General features: G+C 48.0%; 1 protein-coding gene across 7 annotated transcripts in view; it reads left to right on the forward strand.

The window, feature by feature from the left end:
• Window positions 1-20,924, forward strand: part of GRAMD2A (GRAM domain containing 2A) — a gene marked incomplete at its 3' end in the record, with an annotated part of 62,669 nt that extends 41,745 nt beyond the window's left edge. For 6 of the 7 annotated variants that reach the window (XM_080980488.1, XM_080980485.1, XM_080980489.1 and 3 more), the window contains 7 exons: window positions 3,004-3,102; window positions 7,102-7,173; window positions 11,401-11,463; window positions 12,819-12,975; window positions 15,499-15,598; window positions 15,702-15,809; window positions 17,183-20,924. In XM_080980488.1, the coding sequence (XP_080836614.1) occupies window positions 3,004-3,102; window positions 7,102-7,173; window positions 11,401-11,463; window positions 12,819-12,975; window positions 15,499-15,598; window positions 15,702-15,809; window positions 17,183-17,186 (603 nt within the window). Of the gene's footprint in view, window positions 1-3,003; window positions 3,103-7,101; window positions 7,174-11,400; window positions 11,464-12,818; window positions 12,976-15,498; window positions 15,599-15,701; window positions 15,814-17,182 lie in introns of those variants that run through there. The other variant, XM_080980484.1, reaches the window with a different exon arrangement.
• Window positions 20,925-21,096: the final 172 nt, after the last annotated feature.

A 21,096-nucleotide genomic window follows, 5' to 3' on the forward strand; every position in this document is an offset into this window, starting at 1 on the left:
GGAGTGTGTTCGATGGAGATCAAATGAAGTGGCGACAGTAATAAAAACCACCCACCAAATGCTTGAGCACAGGAAAGTCTGCCTACTTGCTTTTTAAACCTGTTGGCCAGTCAAACATTGATTGCAGCATTCTCCAAGTGTTGCTTCTCAACTGCAGCATCTCAAATGTAGCACAAGTTCCGGGGGGGAAATCTGATATCTATGCTTGGAGCTGCTGGCTGCAGGGTGGGGGGAAAGCCCTTTTAAAAAGTAAATATTTATTTTTGTTAGTTTTCCAAATTATTACAAATCTGTCCGAATTACTTTAATTTAATACAATTTCTTAAAACCAGGTTTCCAACTTCTGTTGCAAACATATGTCCATCTCTTCCTCATGTTGCCACATCTTCTCATCTTTAATTTCCATTTCAGTCATTACTTCTTGTTGTCCATTCTTACAGCAGCCATATTTTCCTCCTCACAGACAGCAGCTCTGTCATCTCTTATAAATACAAAATCCATTTTTGCGTGTGCAGTCTTTCATAATCTTCATGCTGTCTCAAACCTAGAGTGCTGGAGGAGTTGAATATTATCTTCCTTTGTTCATTCTTTGCAGCCCATTCAATCTAAGGTCCCAGGGTGCGATGTTTGCCAAATGTTTACATTCCCACTTCCACTGCCCACTCCTTAGATACAGGCCCTTGACCCCACATGGTTTGGGGGCAGAGACATGCCCTGCCTGAATGCTTGACAGGTGCTCTGAACTTGGGGTGCCCCTTGGGCTTGGCCCTAGAGGCAATCCTGTTCCTCGGCTTCTTTAATTCAGACAGGAGGCCCAACTCTGTCTCTGCTCCGAGCTCAGAACACCACTTGGGTCGCTAGAGGCCACCTCTGCTACCTGAAGACCTGAACTGAGATTGGCTTTTGGGATGCACACCAGCTTGCCTCTGCCTATAGCTCCAGATTTGGGTTCTCACTTGCCTGAGCCTGGCTCCCCACTCACCATGGCAAGGTGGACAAGCAAGATGGTTGAACCCAGCTTTCTAAGGTGCAAGGACATCTTATGGAAACAAATGTCACTTTTTTGTTTTGTTTTAAATCCTCAAAGCAAGCTGCTTTGGAGGCAAGGCCTGTGTCTGTGGCATAAGAGAAACCATAGCTGAATCTGATAACAGTGCAGAATTCCTGCTGCTTTCCTTGATTTACAGTTCTGGGGTTATCTGGTAAACACTGCCGTTGATGGGTAACGCTCGTCCATATTTAGAACAGACTTCCTTAAAATGGTGCTGAACGGCTGAATTATTTATATCCTGAGCGCTACCTATTTAAATAAACATTGCTCAGGAAGAAGGCTGCTTCCAACTCCGCAACGTTCAGCCCATTTAAGCAGGACTCTTCTGTCATTACATTGCAATTTATCTAACTGCAGCCTTGAACTTTTCCCTCCGACTGTTTATTTTCCTTAGATTGAGGGTCATGTCCACAATCTGCTTCATGCCAGTCCCTCCTTTACTGCATCTGTGGTGCTTGCTCTGACCCAGCACCCAGCGTAATGACAGCCGTACAAGCCCAACGGAGGAGAGAGGGAACCTTGCCCTGGGAAAGACTTGGCCCCTTTCTTGTTCTCATCTCAGCTGTTTCCCTGGGGCTGATGTGTCACTGCCCTGCACCCACAGGCTACTGCAAGGGACTCCCTGACAGCAGCAATGCCTGCTGGGGCCCTTTGCCTGCCAGGGCTTCTGCTGTGGGTCCCCAGCAGCTTCATTTGTGGCCACTGTCCTAATTCTTCTCAAACGCAATGGTCTGGAAATTGCACCATTACAGAGCATTTGGAGTCAATAATAATAATGGCCCTGCCATGAAACCTGGCATCCAGCACATGCTTATTTATAGCAATTCTTGGTCGTCCCCCCCCCCCCCCGGATATATAGCAATCTGTCTCTGCACGGTGTCAGACTATTGATCTATCTAGCTCTGGGCCATCTACATCTGCAGCAGCTGTGCAAAATTTGGGAAAGGAGCCTTTCTCAGTTCTTCCTGAAATGGGGACCTTCTGCCTGCTCTGCCACTGAGCTATGTGGTCTTTTCCTTCAGCTTGGAATTACCATAAGAAGTTGCATAACCGATTTCATCAGAGCCCATGATGGGGCAGAAAACGTGTACTGCAGGCAAGAGCAATTATCTGATGCTTCATTTCAGCCTCTGCAGTGCCTTCTGCTTCATCTGTTCACAGCCTAAGTATTTCTAGCCTTTATTGACAGTGAGCAGAATGTGGATAGGAAAAGCTACTCATGGGTTGTTGTTGTTGTTTTTAAACACCAATGTTTGACTGGCTGATAAGGTTAAAGAAGCAAGTAGACAGACTTTTTTGCTTGCAAGCATTTGATGGGTGGTTTTTTAAAGGTGCCCGGAATTGTTAGGCGACCCCCATATTCCTCTCCACAAAGCTACAATTCCCGTACTGGTTTTAACAGCCAGTCCCTCTTCCCAGGGAACTCTGGGAATTGTTGCTCTCTGAGGGGTCTCCTCACAACTCTCAGCACTCTGAACAAACCACAGTTCCCAGGATTCTTTGGGAGACGCCACAAATATTTAAAAACTTTTGGATGGCAGGAGCTGTTTGACAGTGGAATGAACTCCCTCGGAAGGGGTTGGACTCTTTTCCTTGGATATTTTAAAGCAGAAGTTGGATGGCCATCTGTCGTGGGTGCTTTAGTTGAGATTCCTGCCTTGCAGGAGGTTGGACTAGATGACTATCGGGTCACTTCCAACTCTACAGTTCTGTGATGCTAGGAAAGTGATAGGAAACGGCTTTAAATGCGTAGTGCAAATGGGGTCTTACTTCCAGTTGTGCAAGCCTCCTCTCGTCGAAATCTTTGTGGCTTGTTTGCAGACTGAATATGGTTAGGACTTGGGCGATGATTCTGCAACCAGAAATTAATGACCCAGGGAGTTATCTTGTGTGATCCCATGACTTCAGCTCTTGGCTCGCGCACAAACTACATCCATTCTTCTCCGTTTCAGGTTGTCATTCCTGTTGTCTCTGTCCAGCTGATAAAAAAGCACAAAACGGCTCGCCTGCTGCCGAATGGACTTGCTATCACCACCAATGCCAGCCGAAAGGTAAGAGACGCAGGCAAAAATCTGTACTATTTGAGGTCAAAGCTGTGAACATTTTCACCTATAAATACTTGGCCTTTTAGCCTCTACAGCAATAAATCTGCTGTGTTTGGGGGTGGGGGTCAGGGACATTAAATGCCCATGTGCAGATATCCCATGTAATCTGCACCTAGGAATGTACGGAGTTGCCTTATGGCCCCGCCCACTCCAGGCCTGCAGCTTCTGATAGGTTACTCCCGAGGGAATGTGGCCCTAGACAGAAACTGGCTTAAGGAATGGGAGCTTGTGACATTCCAGGCGTTGTTGTGTTCCAGCACCTATCAGACCCAGCCTTCATGACCGACAGCTAGGGATGATGGGAGTCGTAGTCCAACAGCCTCTGGAAAGCCACAGATCAGCCACCCTGGCTTTGAGCCTTGGGTCTGCAGCGCAAATCAAGACCTCTCCACATTTCCACCCAGCCCTTCAGAACTCCCCCGGTGCGAATCGTGTCCCTGTACGATGTTGGGTTCAGTCCCAGCCTGCCCTCTTCATGGGTTACATCAACTCGGAAAGGAACGGGAAGTTGCTGGTTGTTTCAGCAGAGTCTAGTAGGCTCCACGTCAGCAGCTAGCAGGTTCTAGTGCACTTGAGGCACCCATTGACTTTTGCTGGTGAAAGCTTATGATGCAAATAAATCTGTTCGCCTTAGATGTGTCATGCAATTCCCCCCCCCACTTCATGTCCTTGGCATTTAGGTCTGGAGGCAACGATTTCCCACTCAGTACTTATACTGTATATGTTTTTTGTTTGTGTGTAAGAACCTGCTGCGTAGTTAATTATTATCTAGTGCCCTTTACTCCTTGTGTCACATTGGGGATGGAGAACCTGTGGCTCCCTGGATGTTGACTCATCAGCCCCAAGCAGCATGGCCCAAGGATGAATCGAGCTGTAATCCAGCTTCTGGAAGGGCCACAGCCTGCCCATCCCTGCCCCACATGAAAGGATTGCCAGCTCTTCTGCGGTCACTGTTTCCTCACCTTTGGTTCTGCTAGCACACCCTCTTGATGGTCCTCCTTACATCGCCTTGATATCGATCCTTCCTCAAATCTTGTGCCATGTTGAGTTCAGTTGACATCATGTTTGAGATGAGGAAGCTGGAGCTGGAGCTCCCATCTTCAGCCTGTTCATGCACAATGTACCCACCTGCTCCCTGTGGCCAAGTGTGGTACTAGTTTGCCACCCTTTCTTGGACAGGGTGTGTGTGAGAAGGGTGCTCAAAGCACAGAGGGCAGGGGAAAAGGCAGATGGAACTACTACAAATGTGGCATCCTTCTCCGGTGAGAGCAGGCGCTCACAATGTTTATTCGTTTAAAACAGGCTTGGGACTCCCAACGCCCACCCTGCCAGCATCAGGGATTTGGGGAACTGTAGTACTACAGCTGGGGCAGGGAGCTTGGGTGTAACCTTCGACACCTCCCTTTCCATGGAGGCACAGATTGCAGCCACAGCAAAGGTGGCATTTTTCCATCTCCGCCGCATTAAGCAGTTGGTCCCTTACCTTTCTCGCCCTGATCTGGCCACAGTGATCTATGCGACGGTCATCCCCAGGCTGGATTATCGTAATGCCCCTTCCGACCGTCAGGAGGAGGGGGGGTTGCGGGATCACGACCCCGCCCACTCTTGCTCTCGCGAGGCTGGCGCCAGCCTCGCGGGAGACAGGGAATTCCCATTTCCATCCCCTGTGGCGCCAGCCAATCGGCTGGCAGCAGGGGCGGGCCTTCGTAAGGCCACATAAGGTCGGGGCAGCCCTCGGCTCGCCCCTTTTACCTCGAGACGACGCGATGAATAGTCATCCCCAGGCTGGATTATCGTAACTCACTCTACACGGGGCTGCCCTTGAAGCTGACCCAGAAACTCCAGCGGGTGCAGAATGCCGCTGCGAGGCTCCTTACGTGGTCCTTGCCACGGGATCACATCCACTCGGTGCTGTACCAGCTGCACTGGCTCCCGGCGGAGTACAGGGTCAGGTTTAAGGTGCTGGTTTCGACCTTTAAAGCCCTATGCGGCCTAGGACCCTTGTACCTATGGGACTGCCTCTTCTGGTATGCCCTGCGGAGGACCTTAAGGTCCACAAATAACAACACTCTGGAGGTCCCAAGTCGCAAGGTGGTTATATCAGTCTCAAGTAGGGCCAGGGCCTTTTCAGTACTGGCCCTGACTTGGTGGAACGCTCTGTCACAAGAGACTAGGGCTCTGCGGGACTTGACATCTTTCCGCAGGTCCTGCAAGACAGAGCTGTTCTGCCTGGCCTTTGGTTTGGACTCAGTCTGGCCCTTATGTTTCCCTCCCCTTACGGTTTTGATCTATGGGCTACTTTTAAAACGAGGCTGCATTTTAAATTGCATTCTAACCTGTATTTTAAATTGGTTCCCCCCACCATTATGTTTTATTGTAATTTTACTGGTGTTAGCCGCTCTGAGCCCAACTCTGGCCAGGGAGGGTGGTGTATAAATAAAAATTATTATTATTCCTCCAAATGTTCCTGAACTGTCTGTGCTTTCTGAGGTTCATGGGAGTTGTAGTCCACCTACATCTGGAGGACCAGAGGTTCCCCATGCCTGCCATACAACAACTGACGGGACACAGGTCCCCCATCCCTGGTTTTAAAACATTCTAACCCTGCCTTTCGATTAAGAAAAAGTTAGGTTTTGTGGCAATAGCTTATGATTCAGAATAAATAACATGAAACAATGTCCATAAAATTGCACAGCAACTTGAGCACAGGAAATGAAGGCAACGCCTCTGGTTGAAACCCTAGAAGAGCAGGGGTGGATGGAATGTGGTTTTTCGAACTAGGCATGTTCACCACGGCTAAATGAACTTTTGCTATTTTGGCAGCCGCCTGATGGGTTTTCCAAAACTGAAACCCATGAAACTCTTCCAGATGCATGCGTGGCTTCCATTTCAAGCCACCCATTGCGGGCGGGCTGCTGGCATTTCAGAAAGAGGCCCCAGGAGGCCTGGCGTAATGCAGCCTTGCTTCTGGAGCCTTGCTGGGTCTGCCGGAGTCTCATCGCAGGCTCAGTGAGCCCTGGTGATGTCCTTGCAGGGCAGCTGGTTACAACGGTCCCTTGGGGGTAGGTGGCGAAGGTGGCAGGTAGTCATGGGCCTATTGCTACTTGGGTTGTTGTGAGGATAAAATAGAGGGGAGCATGTTCCCTGAGCTCCCTGTGTGAAAGGCACCATTAAAAATAGAATAAATAAGGTCTTCTCTCCACCAGAGCACTATGACACCACTTTAGCCCAGGGGTCAGCAAACTTTTTCAACAGGGGGCCGGTCCACCGTCCCTCAGACCTTGTGGGGGGTCGGACTATATTTTGAAGGGGGGAAAATGAATGAATTCCTATGCCCCACAAATAACCCAGAGATGCATTTTAAATAAAAGCACACATTCTACTCATGTAAAAACACACTGATTCCCGGACCACCTGCAGGCCGGATTTAGAAGGCGACAGGGCCAGATCCGGCCCTCGGGCCTTAGTTTGCCTACCCATGCTTTAACCTGTCATGGCTTTCCCCCGGAGAATCCTGGGAAGTGTAGTTTGTTAAGGGTGCTGAGAGTTTTTAGGACTCAGTGAGAAACCATTCCCAGAGTTCTTTGGGAAGAGGGATTGATTATTAAGGCACTCTGGGAATTGTAGGTATGCAAGGGGAATAGGGAGTCCCCTAACAATTCTCAGCATCCTTAACAAACTACACCTTCCAGGATTCTCTGGGGGAAGCCATGACAGGTCAAAGTGATATCATAGCGCTTGAAATGTTTGGCGCTTGAAATGTTTGCAGGCTTACCAGTTCTTTGCAAGTGCCCTTTGAAGGGGGCATGTTAATATCCGTGTGTGTGTGTGTGTCTTTGTCTTTAAACGTGCAAATGCTGAATCAGCCTGGCCAGCTGCCGTGCTTCAAACTTTGCTGCTTGCACCATGATTATTCACTGCTCCTGATTTTTGTTTTGTTTCCAGTACATCTTCGTGTCCCTGATCTCTAGAGACAGTGTGTACGATGTGCTGCGGAGAGTCTGCACCCACTTGCAGGTACTTCCACTCCCTCCCTGACAGCCCTCATGGTATCACTTAAAAGAATTGGTCAGCTGGTCTCAGCAAAGGGTCAAAAGATCCAGGTTATGGAGGAGCTCGCTTTTAAAAGCCTGTCCGTTGCGATGGTCCTTGGGGGTCCTGCCATTTAAGTTGAGAGGTTGGTGGCAACAAGAAGGGAGAGGGTTTTCTTGGTGGTGGCACCCCCAGGTATGGAAATCTCTCCCTGCTATCCTTTCCGTTGCCAGGCAAAACCCTTCTTATTATACCATACCTTAAAAAAACCAAAAACCATTTCTGTTATTTGATGGTTTTGGATTTACAGAGTTACTGTATATTCTGAATTGTGGTATTGTCGTTAATTTGATTTCCCAAGCAACAATTTTGTAAAAACTTAAAAACCAAAATCAGTGCTTTGTTATAAATGTTATATAGGATTCAAAAAGTTACAGGATTTGAAAATAAAAGGAGAGGTTACTGAGTAGGGATCAATTACTGCATGTAGCCCTTTTGCAGTCATTATAGCCATGGGGTTTTAAAAAAATCTTACACATGAGTTTCCACATTAATGGCTTCCCCAAAACTGTTGCCCAAGGTGAGTTGCCTCTGTCTAATAGAAGGGCTAGCTTTGAAAGCATGGCACTTCGATTAAGCTGAGCTGGGAGACCTGCTGTCGCAGGATACCTCCCATTACCCCTAACCATTATCCACACTGAATGGGAGTCCAACAAATATTTGAAGGGCCAACTAAAGGCTGTTTTTGTCTATTTGCCACTCCTCGTAAGTTTGCATTTGTGAGCCCCGTGCGTACGAGGCAGCTATCTCTCTCCATCCTGGGTAAAAAGTGAGTGGGGATCACTTTGCAGAAGCAAAAACAACTATTTTAAAACTCAGGTTTTGTCCCAAGACTCTTCCCCCACTTCCCTCTCATGATACCCAGAGAACACACAGAGTCCTGTAATCTTGAGAGAGAATCAGGAGTTGGTGGAGATGGCATCTTGCGGGATGCCTTAACAACCCAATGTTTGGGTTGCACTGGCCTGAAGGTCTGCTTTTGGTAGGTAACTAGGCAATTAACGCTCTAAAAGCCTGTCTGATTTGTCTGGAGTACATTTCGTTCCTTGCTCGGCCGGCAGAAAGGGGGGGGCACTTGGCTAACATTTTGTCCTTCCCTCCTTGCTTCTTAGCCGGCCTGTCTCTCAGACGGGCACTTTGCCATTTCCTCACTTCACAATCGGTAGTCATAGGACGTGAATTAGATAACTCTCCTCACAAGCTTCAGCTGGATCTATTTCTGGCTGGTGTTGTGGCAGAGGAGCAGATCGTCTTACTGGGATCTTAGGATCAGCCCCCTGCCCCGAGCTCCTCCCAAGCAGTCCTAGGGTGTTTTTGTTCAGGGAAAACTCTCCTTTTGTTTGTCTGGATGAGGCTTTTGTTTTGAGGTTTTCTTGAAATACAGCCAGGCCTTTCATGACTACAAAAGCATGCTAGCTGGGCGACAGAATGCACGGGAGACACTTTAAAACGCCTTCTGAAGGACAAATATTCATTTTCCAACTTTGCCCTTGATGGCCATGTGAGTGCATGGAGTCGCTTTGCACCAAAGTCATGTTGTAAACAAAATCTGCCCTTTTGCCCTTATGGGGTATCCAAGAGCCCGTATAGAGTCCTTACGTGGGTTCCTTATTGGTAGGAGAAAATAACAGAGGCCAACCAGAGAATATTGAGAAGCAAAGCAGCTAGTAAGCCTGATCTTTATTAAAGCTGTTGCAACAGGGTGCTCCCCTCACATGCAGGAGGACGGAGGAGGACCCAGAACCAAGGTGTGTCTGCCCTTATACAGTGGTGCCCCGCAAGACGAATGCCTCGCAAGACGGAAAACCCGCTAGACGAAAGGGTTTTCCATTTTTGAGTTGCTTTGCAGGACGAATTTCCCTATGGGCTTGCTTCGCAAGACGAAAATGTCTTGCGAGTCTAGAGATTTTTTTTTCGCTTCCCCCCCCCCTTTATCTAATCTGCTAAGGCTTTAATAGCCTTTAATAGCCTTTTAGCAGCTAATCCCCTAAGCCTTTAAGCCTTTAATAGCCGCTAAACCGCTAATAGCGCTAATCCGTTAAGCCGCTAATAGGGTTGCTTCGCAAGACGAAAAAACCGCTAGACGAAGACTCTCGCGGAACGGATTAATTTCGTCTTGCGAGGCACCACTGTATAGACATTTTAAATTCCCTGTCCTGGAGTTCAAGACCACCCCTCCATACATCATACATACATCACAGAAGGTGTGTAACCCAAGACCACCGCCCACAAACATCATACCTACATCACAGAAAAGGTGGTCTATAACAGAAATTTGAATGTTGTTGTTTTTCCTGTCTGCCAGGTTATCTGATAATGCCTTATCTGATTGCCTTTCCTGGTAGTCTGCCCATTCCTTTGAAATGGTGATTACCCAATTCCTGCCCTCCCTCCTTGCAGAGAAAACATTTGGTCAGTTTGGGAATCAAAAAGGTTTCAGGACAGTCTTCCTGTGCTGCTCCAGACATGTGGTCCACATATCTATGTTTGTGCTTGGTTGGTACATTTACGAACATATATATATATATATATATATATATATATATGACCTTAAATTTATTATTTTGTTTACAACAGTCAAACCACCGGACCACCTTTGGCCCCATCCACACCACCCATTTAAAGCACATGACTGTAGTTTGCTAAGGGTGCTGTGTATTGCCGCTCTGTGAGGGGCAAATTACAGTTCCAGGGATTATTTGGGGGAAGCCAGGAGCTTTAAATTCATGGTGTAGATGGAACCACAGGGCTGTGCGTGGCAGTGGCTCTCTGGAGTCTTAATAAAAGGAGTTTCCGATCTCTGGTCCTCCTAACTCAGGAATGGGGAACCCTTTCCAGCCGTTTTTTGCCTCGTGGACATTTGGGGGGGCATAGGAGCCAACTCTTGGAGCTGAGGTCCCTTTGGTCCCCCCAATAAAAGATTTGAGGGGGTTGCCCCCCAAGTTAATTGCCGTAGCCATTCAAATGGTTTGTGTGGCCAGAGGCACGAGTGGGTGGAGCAACCAATTCATTGCAGCACCTTGTAGAGCAGCCAGCACTGCAGCTACAGTAATAAGTCAGATTTCGGCTCACACACATCCTGTCTCCAGAGGCATAGTTCAAGAATCCATGTCGGCCAGGAAACAGCGCTCAGGAAAGTCATGGTGCAGGGCTGGGAGAGGTGTGGCTGGCGAAGGGTGTTTGTGATCTAAGGAGATCCCTAAGGGCCACATGGAGAGGCCTGGAGGGCCACATTAGGTCACCTTGCTGAGGTTTCCCCCACTCCTGGAGTTGCATGTGCTCTGCCACTGAGCTATGGACCTCTCAGTTCAGGAGCTCAGCATGGCTTTCTTTCAATTATTTCTTACTGGATTTTTGGTGCAATAATACAGAGACCAGTTAAAATACAAAAAAGTATAACTCAGAACAAAGGCAACTTTCCATGACTTTCTCTTAAGAAACAACGAGGACTTTTGTTAAGCCTGCTAGACACTGTGCCATGAAATAGTTTGTGCCCCTCATTTAAGCTAGACAGACCCGTTCTGAAGTTACCGGTCCTACTCAGTGATCTGCCTGGGAATTAAATCAGTATTTGAGGTGGTTTCATCTGGTGTATGTGTGGAATGGCAGCTTTGAGAGGGGGGTGATTTTGGGCAGGGAAATAGGACAGAGGGAAAAGTCAACCCTCCCGTTCTCTGGTCCTGATCTGGATCAGCTCTCCCTGGTTGCTAATTTTAAAAAGAAGGGCAATAATGAGAGAGGTGATGTCAAGGTTTATCATTGCAGCTAGAGAACTAGCAGTGTTACTCACACGGCTTTCTGGGCCAGGTTTATTACATACACTATATAGTCTGTAGACACAGCACAGCCTTGGGTACAGAAGGGGAACGATGCTGGTATTTTCCCAATGTGGCTAATAGTTAAAATGCTACGAGTCTTAAGAGAGATATGTGGGGTTAGGTCATGACAAGAGTCTTACAGTCCCTGAGAACTGGTGATGCAATACAGGCTGCTCAGTCAGCTCTTGGGGGTGCAGAGGGAGTGGTTGAAGCTTCAGGATCCAGCCAACGAGAAACTGCCCTTCGGTTCGTTTGCACATCCTTCCGGAGACCCTTAAAGCGAGTGGCGCCTCCGTAGAGAAACTCATCTGTTCATGCCTCATTCTCTCTGCAGGTCTCAAGCAAAAAGAGCCTGAGCTTGAAGGAACTGACTGAAGAGCCTGACACGGTTTCACTGGTAAGATGTTCTCTTGAATCCCCACTATGGTGATGAGTTCCCGTTGCTCTGTCCCAGCTTCTGCCAACCTAGCAGTTCGAAAGCAGGCCAGTGCAAGTAGATAAATGGGTGGGTGGGAAGGTAAACAGCATTTCTATGTGCTCTGGCTTCCGTCACAGTGTCCCATTGCACCAGAAGCAGTTTAGTCCTCTGGCCACATGACCCAGAAATCTGTCTGTGGACAAACACCGGCTCCCTCAGCCTGAAAGCGAGATGAGCTCTGCACCCCATAGCCACCTTTGACTGGACTTAACCGTCCAGGGATCCTCTACCTCAGGGGTCAGCAACCTTTTTCAGCAGTGGGCAGGTCCACTGTCCCTCAGACCATGTGGGGGGCCGGACTATTTTTTTTTGGGGGGGGGAATGAACGAATTCCTATGCCCCACAAATAACCCAGAGATGCATTTTAAATAAAAGCACACATTCTACTCATGTAAAATCACACTGATTCCCAGACCGTCCGCGGGCCGGATTGAGAAGGTGTTTCGGCCGCATCTGGCCCACGGGCCTTAGGTTGCCTACCCCTGCTCTACCTTTACCTAGGTCCAAACCATACCATACCACAATATATACTATCAAGACATACTATCTGGATATAGTAAGAATATTTAGGACGGTATTCAATGCTAGTCCTATTCAGAACAGACCCACTAAAGTTAGTGAACAAGCCTCTCTTAGATCCATTAATTTCGATGGGTCTACTCTTGAGTAGGACCAACATGAGATTATGACCCATACTGTCTGGGTATGCTGTATATATACGTTATGAGTTGTATCCAATGCCGTGCTAAGTTAAATATACTGAGTTGTATCCAACATTAGTATTACTCGGCGTAGAATCATTGAAATAAATGGGCATAATTGACATAGACCTATTGATTTCAGTGGGTCTCCTTTGAGTAGAATTTTAGTTGGCTGCAACCCAATTAGCAGCATACTTGATTTGCACGGGTGAGCCTGCCAACTGCTGCTATCTCTGAACCACGTTTATTGGCATAAATTATAACTACTAAAGCTGGGCCTCTAAGCTTGGCTACCTGCATTGCCTCAAAGTACTGAAGGGCACCTTCTTTAAGGGATTGAATTTGGGACTATCTGCATGCAAAACTGGTGCTCTGCCACTGAGCGATGACTTCTCCCCAAGGAGAAGGCTCACAATGTCCAGGAGGGGGCAGTGTTGCACTGGGAAGAACTAGCTTAGCCGGCTTTGTTGACAAACCTCTTGCTGTGTTAGCTCTGCCTGTAGGTTGACACGGCAGTGAAAGATCGGGGCTCCTTCCTGCAGCCAACTAACCCGCATTCCATGCCTTCCGCAGGAGGTGATTGTCCCAGAAGTGAAGTGGAGGAAGGGCTCGCCGGCTTCGTTGTCCCTGGCCCTCCCAGATGCAGGCTTCCAGTGCGTCCACCGGGCATCTATCAGCAGCCTCAGCACAAAGGAGAGCTCTTGTAACTCGGAGGAGCCCCTAGTCTCAGGTACGGGGCAGCAGGAGTCTGGGGAAAGGCCCTTGGTGCCGCTGCATGTTTTTTGTCTGGCACCTGCGGACTCTCTCGTTTTTATTTATTTTTTATTCAAAATTATAACAGGACATATTATCCAAAAACATATCATCCTTGTTCCCCCCCCCCATTTTTCCTCCCTCCCCCCTCCCACACAAAATCCACCCACCCCCACCCCACCCCCCGACTTCCCTCAGTTCCAGTCTTTGGTTTCTCTAAGAATGCTGTTTTCTGCATGTTACAAAGTTGTATAGATCCTCAAATTATTTAGCTGGTTATTATCAAGAAAAAGTTTGTGAATGTTTATTCAAAAACTGCCAAGGAGTCCAGTTCGCTTTGTTGCGTCTTCAGATACTTTGTAAAGAGTTCCCATTCATCCTTAAAGTCACAGTTATCCTTGTCCCGTAGCTTATATGTCAGTTTTGCCAGTTCTGCATAGTCCATCAATTTTTCTTGCCATGATTCTTTAGTTGGGGTTTCTTCAGTCTTCCATCCTTGTGCTACCAGAACTCTCGTGGCCGTTGTCGCATACATTAAAATGTTTTTCAACTTTTTGGGCAGGTCTTTCCCTACAATCCCCCCCCCAATGCCTTGGTTTTATTAACAAATGTTAAATGGAACATTTTCTTCAATTCGTTGTATAACATTTCCCAAAATTTTTTAATTACCTTACAATCCCACCACATAAGATAAAATGTCCCCTCCTTTTCCTTACACTTCCAACATATATTTGAACTAGTTTTGTACATTTTCCCTAACTGCACTGGTGTTGTGTACCATCTGTACATCATCTTCATGTAATTCTCCTTCAATAGGGAACAATCTGCGGACTCTCAGGCAGAGCTTCCTTTGCCCCGCCTGATCTAACAGCTGTCCTGGCAGCAGCACCGACTGTTCAGCTGTCCCAAGGACATAAGCTGCGTCTCTATTGCCCCATGTAATCTCCGTCATGCCAGCCGCCCCATCACGTCCCTCCTGAGTGCATCCATGTGTCGGCTGCGCACAGATGGCCATGCTCTTTGTTCATGCTCTTCCATTTCGCTTCAGACGCCCGGGGCAGTTCATCCCGTCAGCGGCCACATGGATGCAAACAAAACCATTTCCTTCTCAGAATTCTTGTACAAAACTTTGTTTCAGATGGCGGGTTGTTACTATCCAAAAACATATAGCCTTCATGTGGGACTTATTTGCGCTTTCTGAAGCCCTAGTGACCTTTGCCCGACAGTAGGGACGGCTACCACCTCTTTGCTGCTGGGTAGCCCACAAAGCAGCCTTTTCCACCAGGGCAGAAGCACCAGTCGCAAATCGGAGTTTCTACCCAGGCGCAAATGCAATAGTCGGCTTTAAGTCTCTGTGCTGTGTTCTCAGTTGTGTGCAGCTGAGCTGCAAATGCAGCCCTTGGATCCACCAGGAGCTGTGCGCTCAGTATTGTGGGCCCAATTTTATGCAACCCCCTTTTATTGTTATAGATAGCTTTTAAAATTTCATCTCTAAAATATTTTTGTCCTGTGTCCATGTCGTTCAAAGGAAAGCAGCAAGGCAGTATTAACTGCTTGTTGAAGGGGGGTGTGCTGCAGCAACAAAAATTCAAATATTTGTTTGCACATTTTGATTGGCTTTTTAATATTCTGGTCCTGCATATATAAACAAATTCCTGTCTGAAAGATAGGATTTAATATAATTAATCTCTACCTTCTGTATTGCTCAATGTGTAACCAAAACCATGCAATGGGTATTCTAACCGCTGTTTTACCCAATCTTTAATTTGGTGAACCTCCACACACTTCCATGCATGTGTGGAACTAGCCCACTGGTGGACTGCTTGCGATTTCATTTGGCTATAGTTAAAAAAAAAAAATCTGAAAAGAAACCTCTCTTCGAAAGCACACTAGTGCAAGTAGATAGATAGGTACTGCTGCGGTGGGAAGGTAAATGGTGTTTCTGTGCGCTCTGGTTTCTGTCACGGTGTCCCGTTGCACCAGAAGCAGCTTAGTCTTGCTGGCCACATGACCCAGAAAGCTGTCTATGGACAAACACCGACTCCCTCGGTCTGAAAGTGAGATGAGCGCCACAACCCCATAATCACTTTTGACTGGACTTAACCATCCAAGGGTCCTTTACCTTACTCTTCAACAAAAATATTTCCCCAGATCTCAAGTGTCTCCTAACCTTCCAAAGCAGATGTTGCAGGGACATAGAAGGCATAAAGGTTGGAGAGAATAGCTCTGTTGGGCTAGGGCAGAGATGGTGAGTTTTTGCCCTGTCCCCGCATCAGATGTTGCTGAACTACAACTCACATCATCCCGGGCCATAGGCCATGCTTGCTGGGGCTGATGGGAATTGTAGTCCAACAACCTGGAGGGCTAAAATTTTCCCCAGCACTGTGCTAGCAGATGCCCACTCACGCTGCATTGGATCTCACTGTGTGTTTGTGTGTGTGTTTGCATTATATATAGTTTTAATATTCGAGTGCCTGATGCCTTTTTATTATTATTCCAGAAAGTGCAATAAACACTGAAGAGGAGTTGGAGGTGGAGCAGAGCTACCAAGCAGAGTTGAGGCCATCTGATTATCAGCTGCTGAAAATCTTCATTGTCTTGTAAGCCTGCAGGCACCCCCCCCCCCATTCCTATCCTATCTCCGGGTTGGTTTTCTGACTCTGAGCTCAACGGTGCCTCTCCGTTTTGTCTCTGCTTCCGCAGGATCTGCCTCCTGGTGGTCTCCTCCTCCTACCTGGCTTTTCGCATCTTCCGCCTGGAGCAGCAGCTCTGCTCTTTGAACCGGGACTATCTCTCACGTGTGCCCCGGAGGTAGGAGAGCCTTCCAAAGCCCAGCAGAGGAGCCCTTTCTCGGGGTCTGGAAGATGGGATGGATAAATTTCTGTTCTCATTATGCCAATATTGAAAGATGCCCTTGGTCGCCACATGAGGAAGGGATGGGGACCCTGCAGGGGTGGTCTGGATGCTTTTGGACTTCAGCTGCCATTGTGCATGGCCAGTGGTCAGGGAAGAGGGGAGATGAAGTCCAGCGACAGGTCTGGAGGGACCCACAGGCTTTCTATTTCTGCTATAAGCAAAGGTTCAGCATTGCTTAATGTAGCTTGTGAACGTCTCTCTTTTTTAAGGGCCAATTGACACCAGCTTTAGTGGCAGCAAAGCGTGGCCCATGGCCAGTATTACTACTACTACTACTACTACTACTAATAGTTGGTGACTTGTGGAAGCCCCATGTTGGCCAAAAGATCCCTGCATTGCAGTGCGTTGGACTATATGGCCCTTGCAGTCCCTTCCAACTCTACAATTCTCTGATTCTGTTCTTCTGCTTAGACTGCTTCTCAAAATCCCAATTCTGCAGTTAGAATATCCCAGTTCTTGGCTGGAATAAATTGTGCACATTTCAATGAATGTTTACTTGATTCCTGCTCCTGCCACTGCCAAATGGCAATTCTGCATCTGGACTTGTTTCCTTTTATGGACTGGGATGTGGGTGGTATCATATTCCTCGAGGTGGGAGCACAGATGTTAGGCATGGACAAAGACTTGAGTTGTACTGAGTTGAGATGATTACTGGAATTTCCCTCTCTCCCCCCAAGTGAGCTTTAGTTCCCTTAAATGTATATCATTAATTGCCTTAAAAAGGTCCTTTGACTTGAGTCATTAACCGTGGAACTTTCTTTTAATGCACATGTGTCCATGCCAGACTGGTCCAAAATATTTTTGCTGCAGAGGTGGAGCAACAAATTGTGACATATCTCCCTTGTTCCCACTCCGAGTTAAGGTGCAGAGAACTCAAGGCCAGACAAATTGGTACCTTTTAGATATTGCTGTTGTCTTTTGGTCTTGCAAACCACCTTGATTTTGCTTTGAAATGAAGGGCGATGTACAAATAACTGAGGTAAATGAGCAAGTGATGCCATAGGCACCTCTTCCTTCTTCGTAGCAGTAAAAATGCAATAGTAAAAAATTAAGTAACTAACAGCTTGATGCCTTTTCATGGTGGCTCGCATCAGCTTCATTAAGCAGACACTTCACTCTGCCTAATATTAGGGCCGGCCCTGAACACACACAAACAAGGAGCTGCATTAAATCAGGAGAAGTTTTCTTGCCATTTGTGGGGCAGTCAGGTTTCCCATAGGATTGGTTCAGAGCCTGCTAACAATGGACTCTTTGTCTGTTTCTGACAGGTGACTGTGGGCTCAATAAAGACAACAATGGAGAAAACAGTGCCCGCAAACATAGATCTGTGCTGCGTCCAAGGAGTCAACACGCCTGCTGTGAAGCCAGAGCAAATGAGCCCCATGCTCTGTGCTCCTCCTGGACCAAAGCTCTCTGCTTCCAGTGGCGAAATCTAGAAGTGCTTTCCTGCCGTCAGCAACCCATTGGGACGCTTGGCCAACAGTAGCCAATGCAGCAGCTTCCAGATGTTGTTGGGCGATGACGTCCATCGTCCCTGGCTGTTGGCGGGAGTCCAGCAACATCTAGAGGGGACTGTGCGGCTGCCGAACTGGCTGTACATGGGCAGCAGTGGTGCTTGTGAGAGTTGCCAAGGGTTGCCAGTGCAATAGTGTCTCCATTGATGGTGTCTCTGGCCATACCTTCCAAAGGCTCTTCAGCCACTGAAGACGTTGGGTAGCTTGCTCTCTAGAGCGGCAAGAAAATTTGGAACTGCAGGGCTTCCTCTGAGGCTCCCTTTTGTATTTCAAAACTGCAATGTCTTCCCGGGGCTTTGCTCCAGAAGGGCTGACTGTTACCGCCAGCTAACTGTTGTGGCTGGTCCTCTTTCGCATCCTAATGCATCCTAGCAAGGTCTGAAGAAGTAGCTGGGTTCTCTTCTAGGAGGACTCTGGACTGCTGCTAGTTCTCGCTGCTTTCTTTCCCCTGGAGGAAAGGGGCAGCAGGAGAAAGTTGGGGTTGGATTTTTTTGCTGCAGCGAAAAGCTCTGCCTTGGAAGGAAGACGGAATTATCCTTTGCCCAGGGCAGTGAAATCATCTCCATTAGAATCCATCTTCTTGCACTAACAGGATTCCTGTTTTCCAGGGAATGCTGCTGGAGCAATTCTTGTGGCCCTGCAAAATTACTGTAACCGCTGCAGCAACATTCAGCTAAGGGACCCTGTGAAATGCCAGGCAGGCCCTGAACACTCATGGAAAGATGCCACGGGTATGCACTTTCTGGGGACAGATATGACTGTGGCCCTCAAAGCACTTTACGTGGGTCTGCCCCACTTAACCCAAGGGCTTTGCAGCCTGGCACTGACATGAGGAAGCAGAGACAGGGGGCTTGGCTGGGATAAAGCAAGCTGATCGCTCCATTTCTTTGTCTTTGGGGAGGTTTTTGGCCCTTTGCAGATGCGCCAGCTCTCTCCGCAGAAGCAGGTGGAGCCAAGGCCGTGCCCCCTTCCGTCATTCTGCAGCACAACAACACAAGGCAGCTCTCTGAACCCCTTGAGAGGCCAATTCATATGCAGGCTTGGAGTCAGCCTCTGCATCCCTAGCCATGGAAGCCTTGAATGGCTTGTATAGATGACTTGGGCTGTGGTTGGGGGCAGGGGGAGAGGGTTTGTCTGCTCCCATCAGTGCTACTGCCCTGGACAAACTGGGAGAGTTGGCCAAGGGTAGAACCATGGAGACAGAAATCCAGGGAGCAGTTAAGAACATCGGAAGAACCCTGATGGGTAGCTGTGAGAAGCCCCACTGGATCACCGAGAAGCCAGGATCCTGGCTCGTGAAAGTGAGGACTATGCTGAAGAAGCTGGTTGTCTTCGCAAGCAAAGTTCTCCAAGGTGGACTTGAGGCCACATGAAAAACGCCTCTCCAGCACAGACTGAATGAATGAACGAGTGTGTGAGCTAGTGTGTGGCCTTCGAATACAGAGCAAGCAGACCACTTTGGGAACAGTCCCTTTCAGGAGGAAGTGGGCCCTGCCTGTGGGACGTTAAGGGATCTGGGACCCTCTTGGGGTTTAAGGGCGTTGCTTTGCAAACTTCCTGCTTTCTGGGAACCCTTTCCTTGTGGTTTGGCCTGCTGGGAACATTCCTTCACATCTTCCAGAGGACCACTTTGAGTGCCATGTAAAGATTTCGGTGCATGTTCCTGGGTCATCTCGGGTGACATGTACTGGTCTCAGTGTGGCGACTGTGCAGCAAGCCAGAGGAGCTGCTTGGGGAGGGGGCAGAATTTAGCTGGGGGTGGGGGTGGGGTAGATGGAGGCAGGGGGGCGTGTTAGCCCTTTGTGTTTGGCTTCAGATAGCAACATCTTGGAATTGCACCAGGAAATTGCATCCACGTGCCAGCAACTTGCAGGGAAAGGAAGGCCATCCTCTAGCCACGCTTGATCTTCTTATTGAGGGAACGCCTGGGTCCCTCAGCACACAGTTTGAAAAGCACTGCATTAAAGGAACATGTTCTTATACCTAGGGACTTTCCTGCTTGGCAGGGGGTTGGACTCGATGGCCCTTGTGGTCTCTTCCAACTCTATGATTCTATGATTCTATGACTGTTCCAGGTTTGAAGGGGCTGCATTCTGATGGGAGCCCCCCACATCTGACAGGGGGACTACTGGCAGTCCTAGGCCACACCCGCACCAAATACTTTTCAGAACTATGATAGCAGTTGTGGCTTCCCCCAAAGAATCCTGGGAACTGTAGTTCGAGCACTAGAATAGGACTAAGGCCCCTCCTTCTTCTTATAGTTACTGTTCTTAAGAGCTGTTTAACAATCCCTTTCCCCTAGGAATTCTGGGTAATTGTAACACTGTGAGGGGAACAGGGGTCTCCCGACAACTCTCAGCACCCTTAACCAACCACAGTTCCCATGTTCCTTTAGGGGAGGAATCCTATAAAGTGGTATGAAAGTGCTTTACATGTGTGGTGCGGATGTAAAGGGCCAGAGTGGGTTTATCTGGCTGTGGCGGTGCTTGGATCAGTGACAGAGGCTGGGCCGGCACCTCTGGAAGATGCTGTCGAAATTTCCCAGAATGCCCTGGGGTGACACCGTTGTATGTATTTTCGTGAGTGTGTCTGTGGGAAATGGAAGCTTTCATACAGTCCTGACCTGATGACTAGGGATTTTTTTGGTGGGGGGCCAGGGCAGGTATTGTAATTTCTGCAGCTCCAGGACTGCTTGAATGAGCAAGAATGGAGGGTTCAGGAGGCCCAGCGGGTCTGGCTGTGGCATGTCATTTCGAAGAAGCACACCCCGTCTGTGTTCTCCTCTTCTTTCCCTGCTCCCAGTGCCAGAAGTTTACTGGGCTGCTGGACAGCCAGTTGGCTTCATTCTTAGCAATAACGTCTCAGGTGTTCCTCTTCTTTTTAATCAGATCTCCCATCTCGTGGGAGGTAAATGTAATATTTGTGCTGATTATGATGATGATTACTATTTTGGAAGGAGCTGCTAAGACAAAGTCCTTTTGTTTACTGGAGAGTTGTCTTGGCTGTGGGGTCCTAGTGCTCTCGGCAGTGGGCACCACAAGGTGTGTTTGTGTGTCCAGAATCTGAGGGGCAGGTGGAGCAAGCAGGCCTAGGAAGTGCCAAGAAAACCCAATTTCTAGCAAGGTGGTTGTGTGCTGCATTTTCTATCACTTCCTGCAAGTCTGTGCTCGAGCATAATGGTTCAGAGCATGAGCTATGAGCCAGAAGGCCCCAGTTCAAATCTCAGCTGAGCTACGAATTTGCTGGTTGGCCTTTGGTGAGCTGCTGTCTCTCAGTTCTTGGGAGCCCTCTTTCTTTTCTCTAATTTTGGGAATAACAGTACTGGCCTACCTTACAGGGATGTTGTAAGGATTTCAAGGTAATGTAAAGCGCTTTGAAAAAGCGCTCTATAAATACTAAGTATTATCATTAGTGTTATTCAGTGTAAGCAACGATTCTATTTTTCCTTGTCCTTTCCTTTTCTAAAGTTCAGAACAATTGCACAAATATCCTACAAGCTTGTTGTTTTCTGGCTTTGTTGTTCTGTAAGTGGCATGTGTTCATAGTTGTGGGAGGATATAAACACCAGCAGAGGCACAGCAGACCTTGAAGCCTCTTTAGTCCCCTTGGAATTCTCATTAAGGCAGTGGGAGGGAATATGTGGCTCTCTAGGTATTGTTGGAACTGCA

The sequence above is a fragment of the Podarcis pityusensis genome, assembly GCF_964106645.2.
Source record: "Podarcis pityusensis genome assembly, chromosome: 14".
In the NCBI taxonomy this organism is placed as follows: domain Eukaryota; kingdom Metazoa; phylum Chordata; class Lepidosauria; order Squamata; family Lacertidae; genus Podarcis; species Podarcis pityusensis.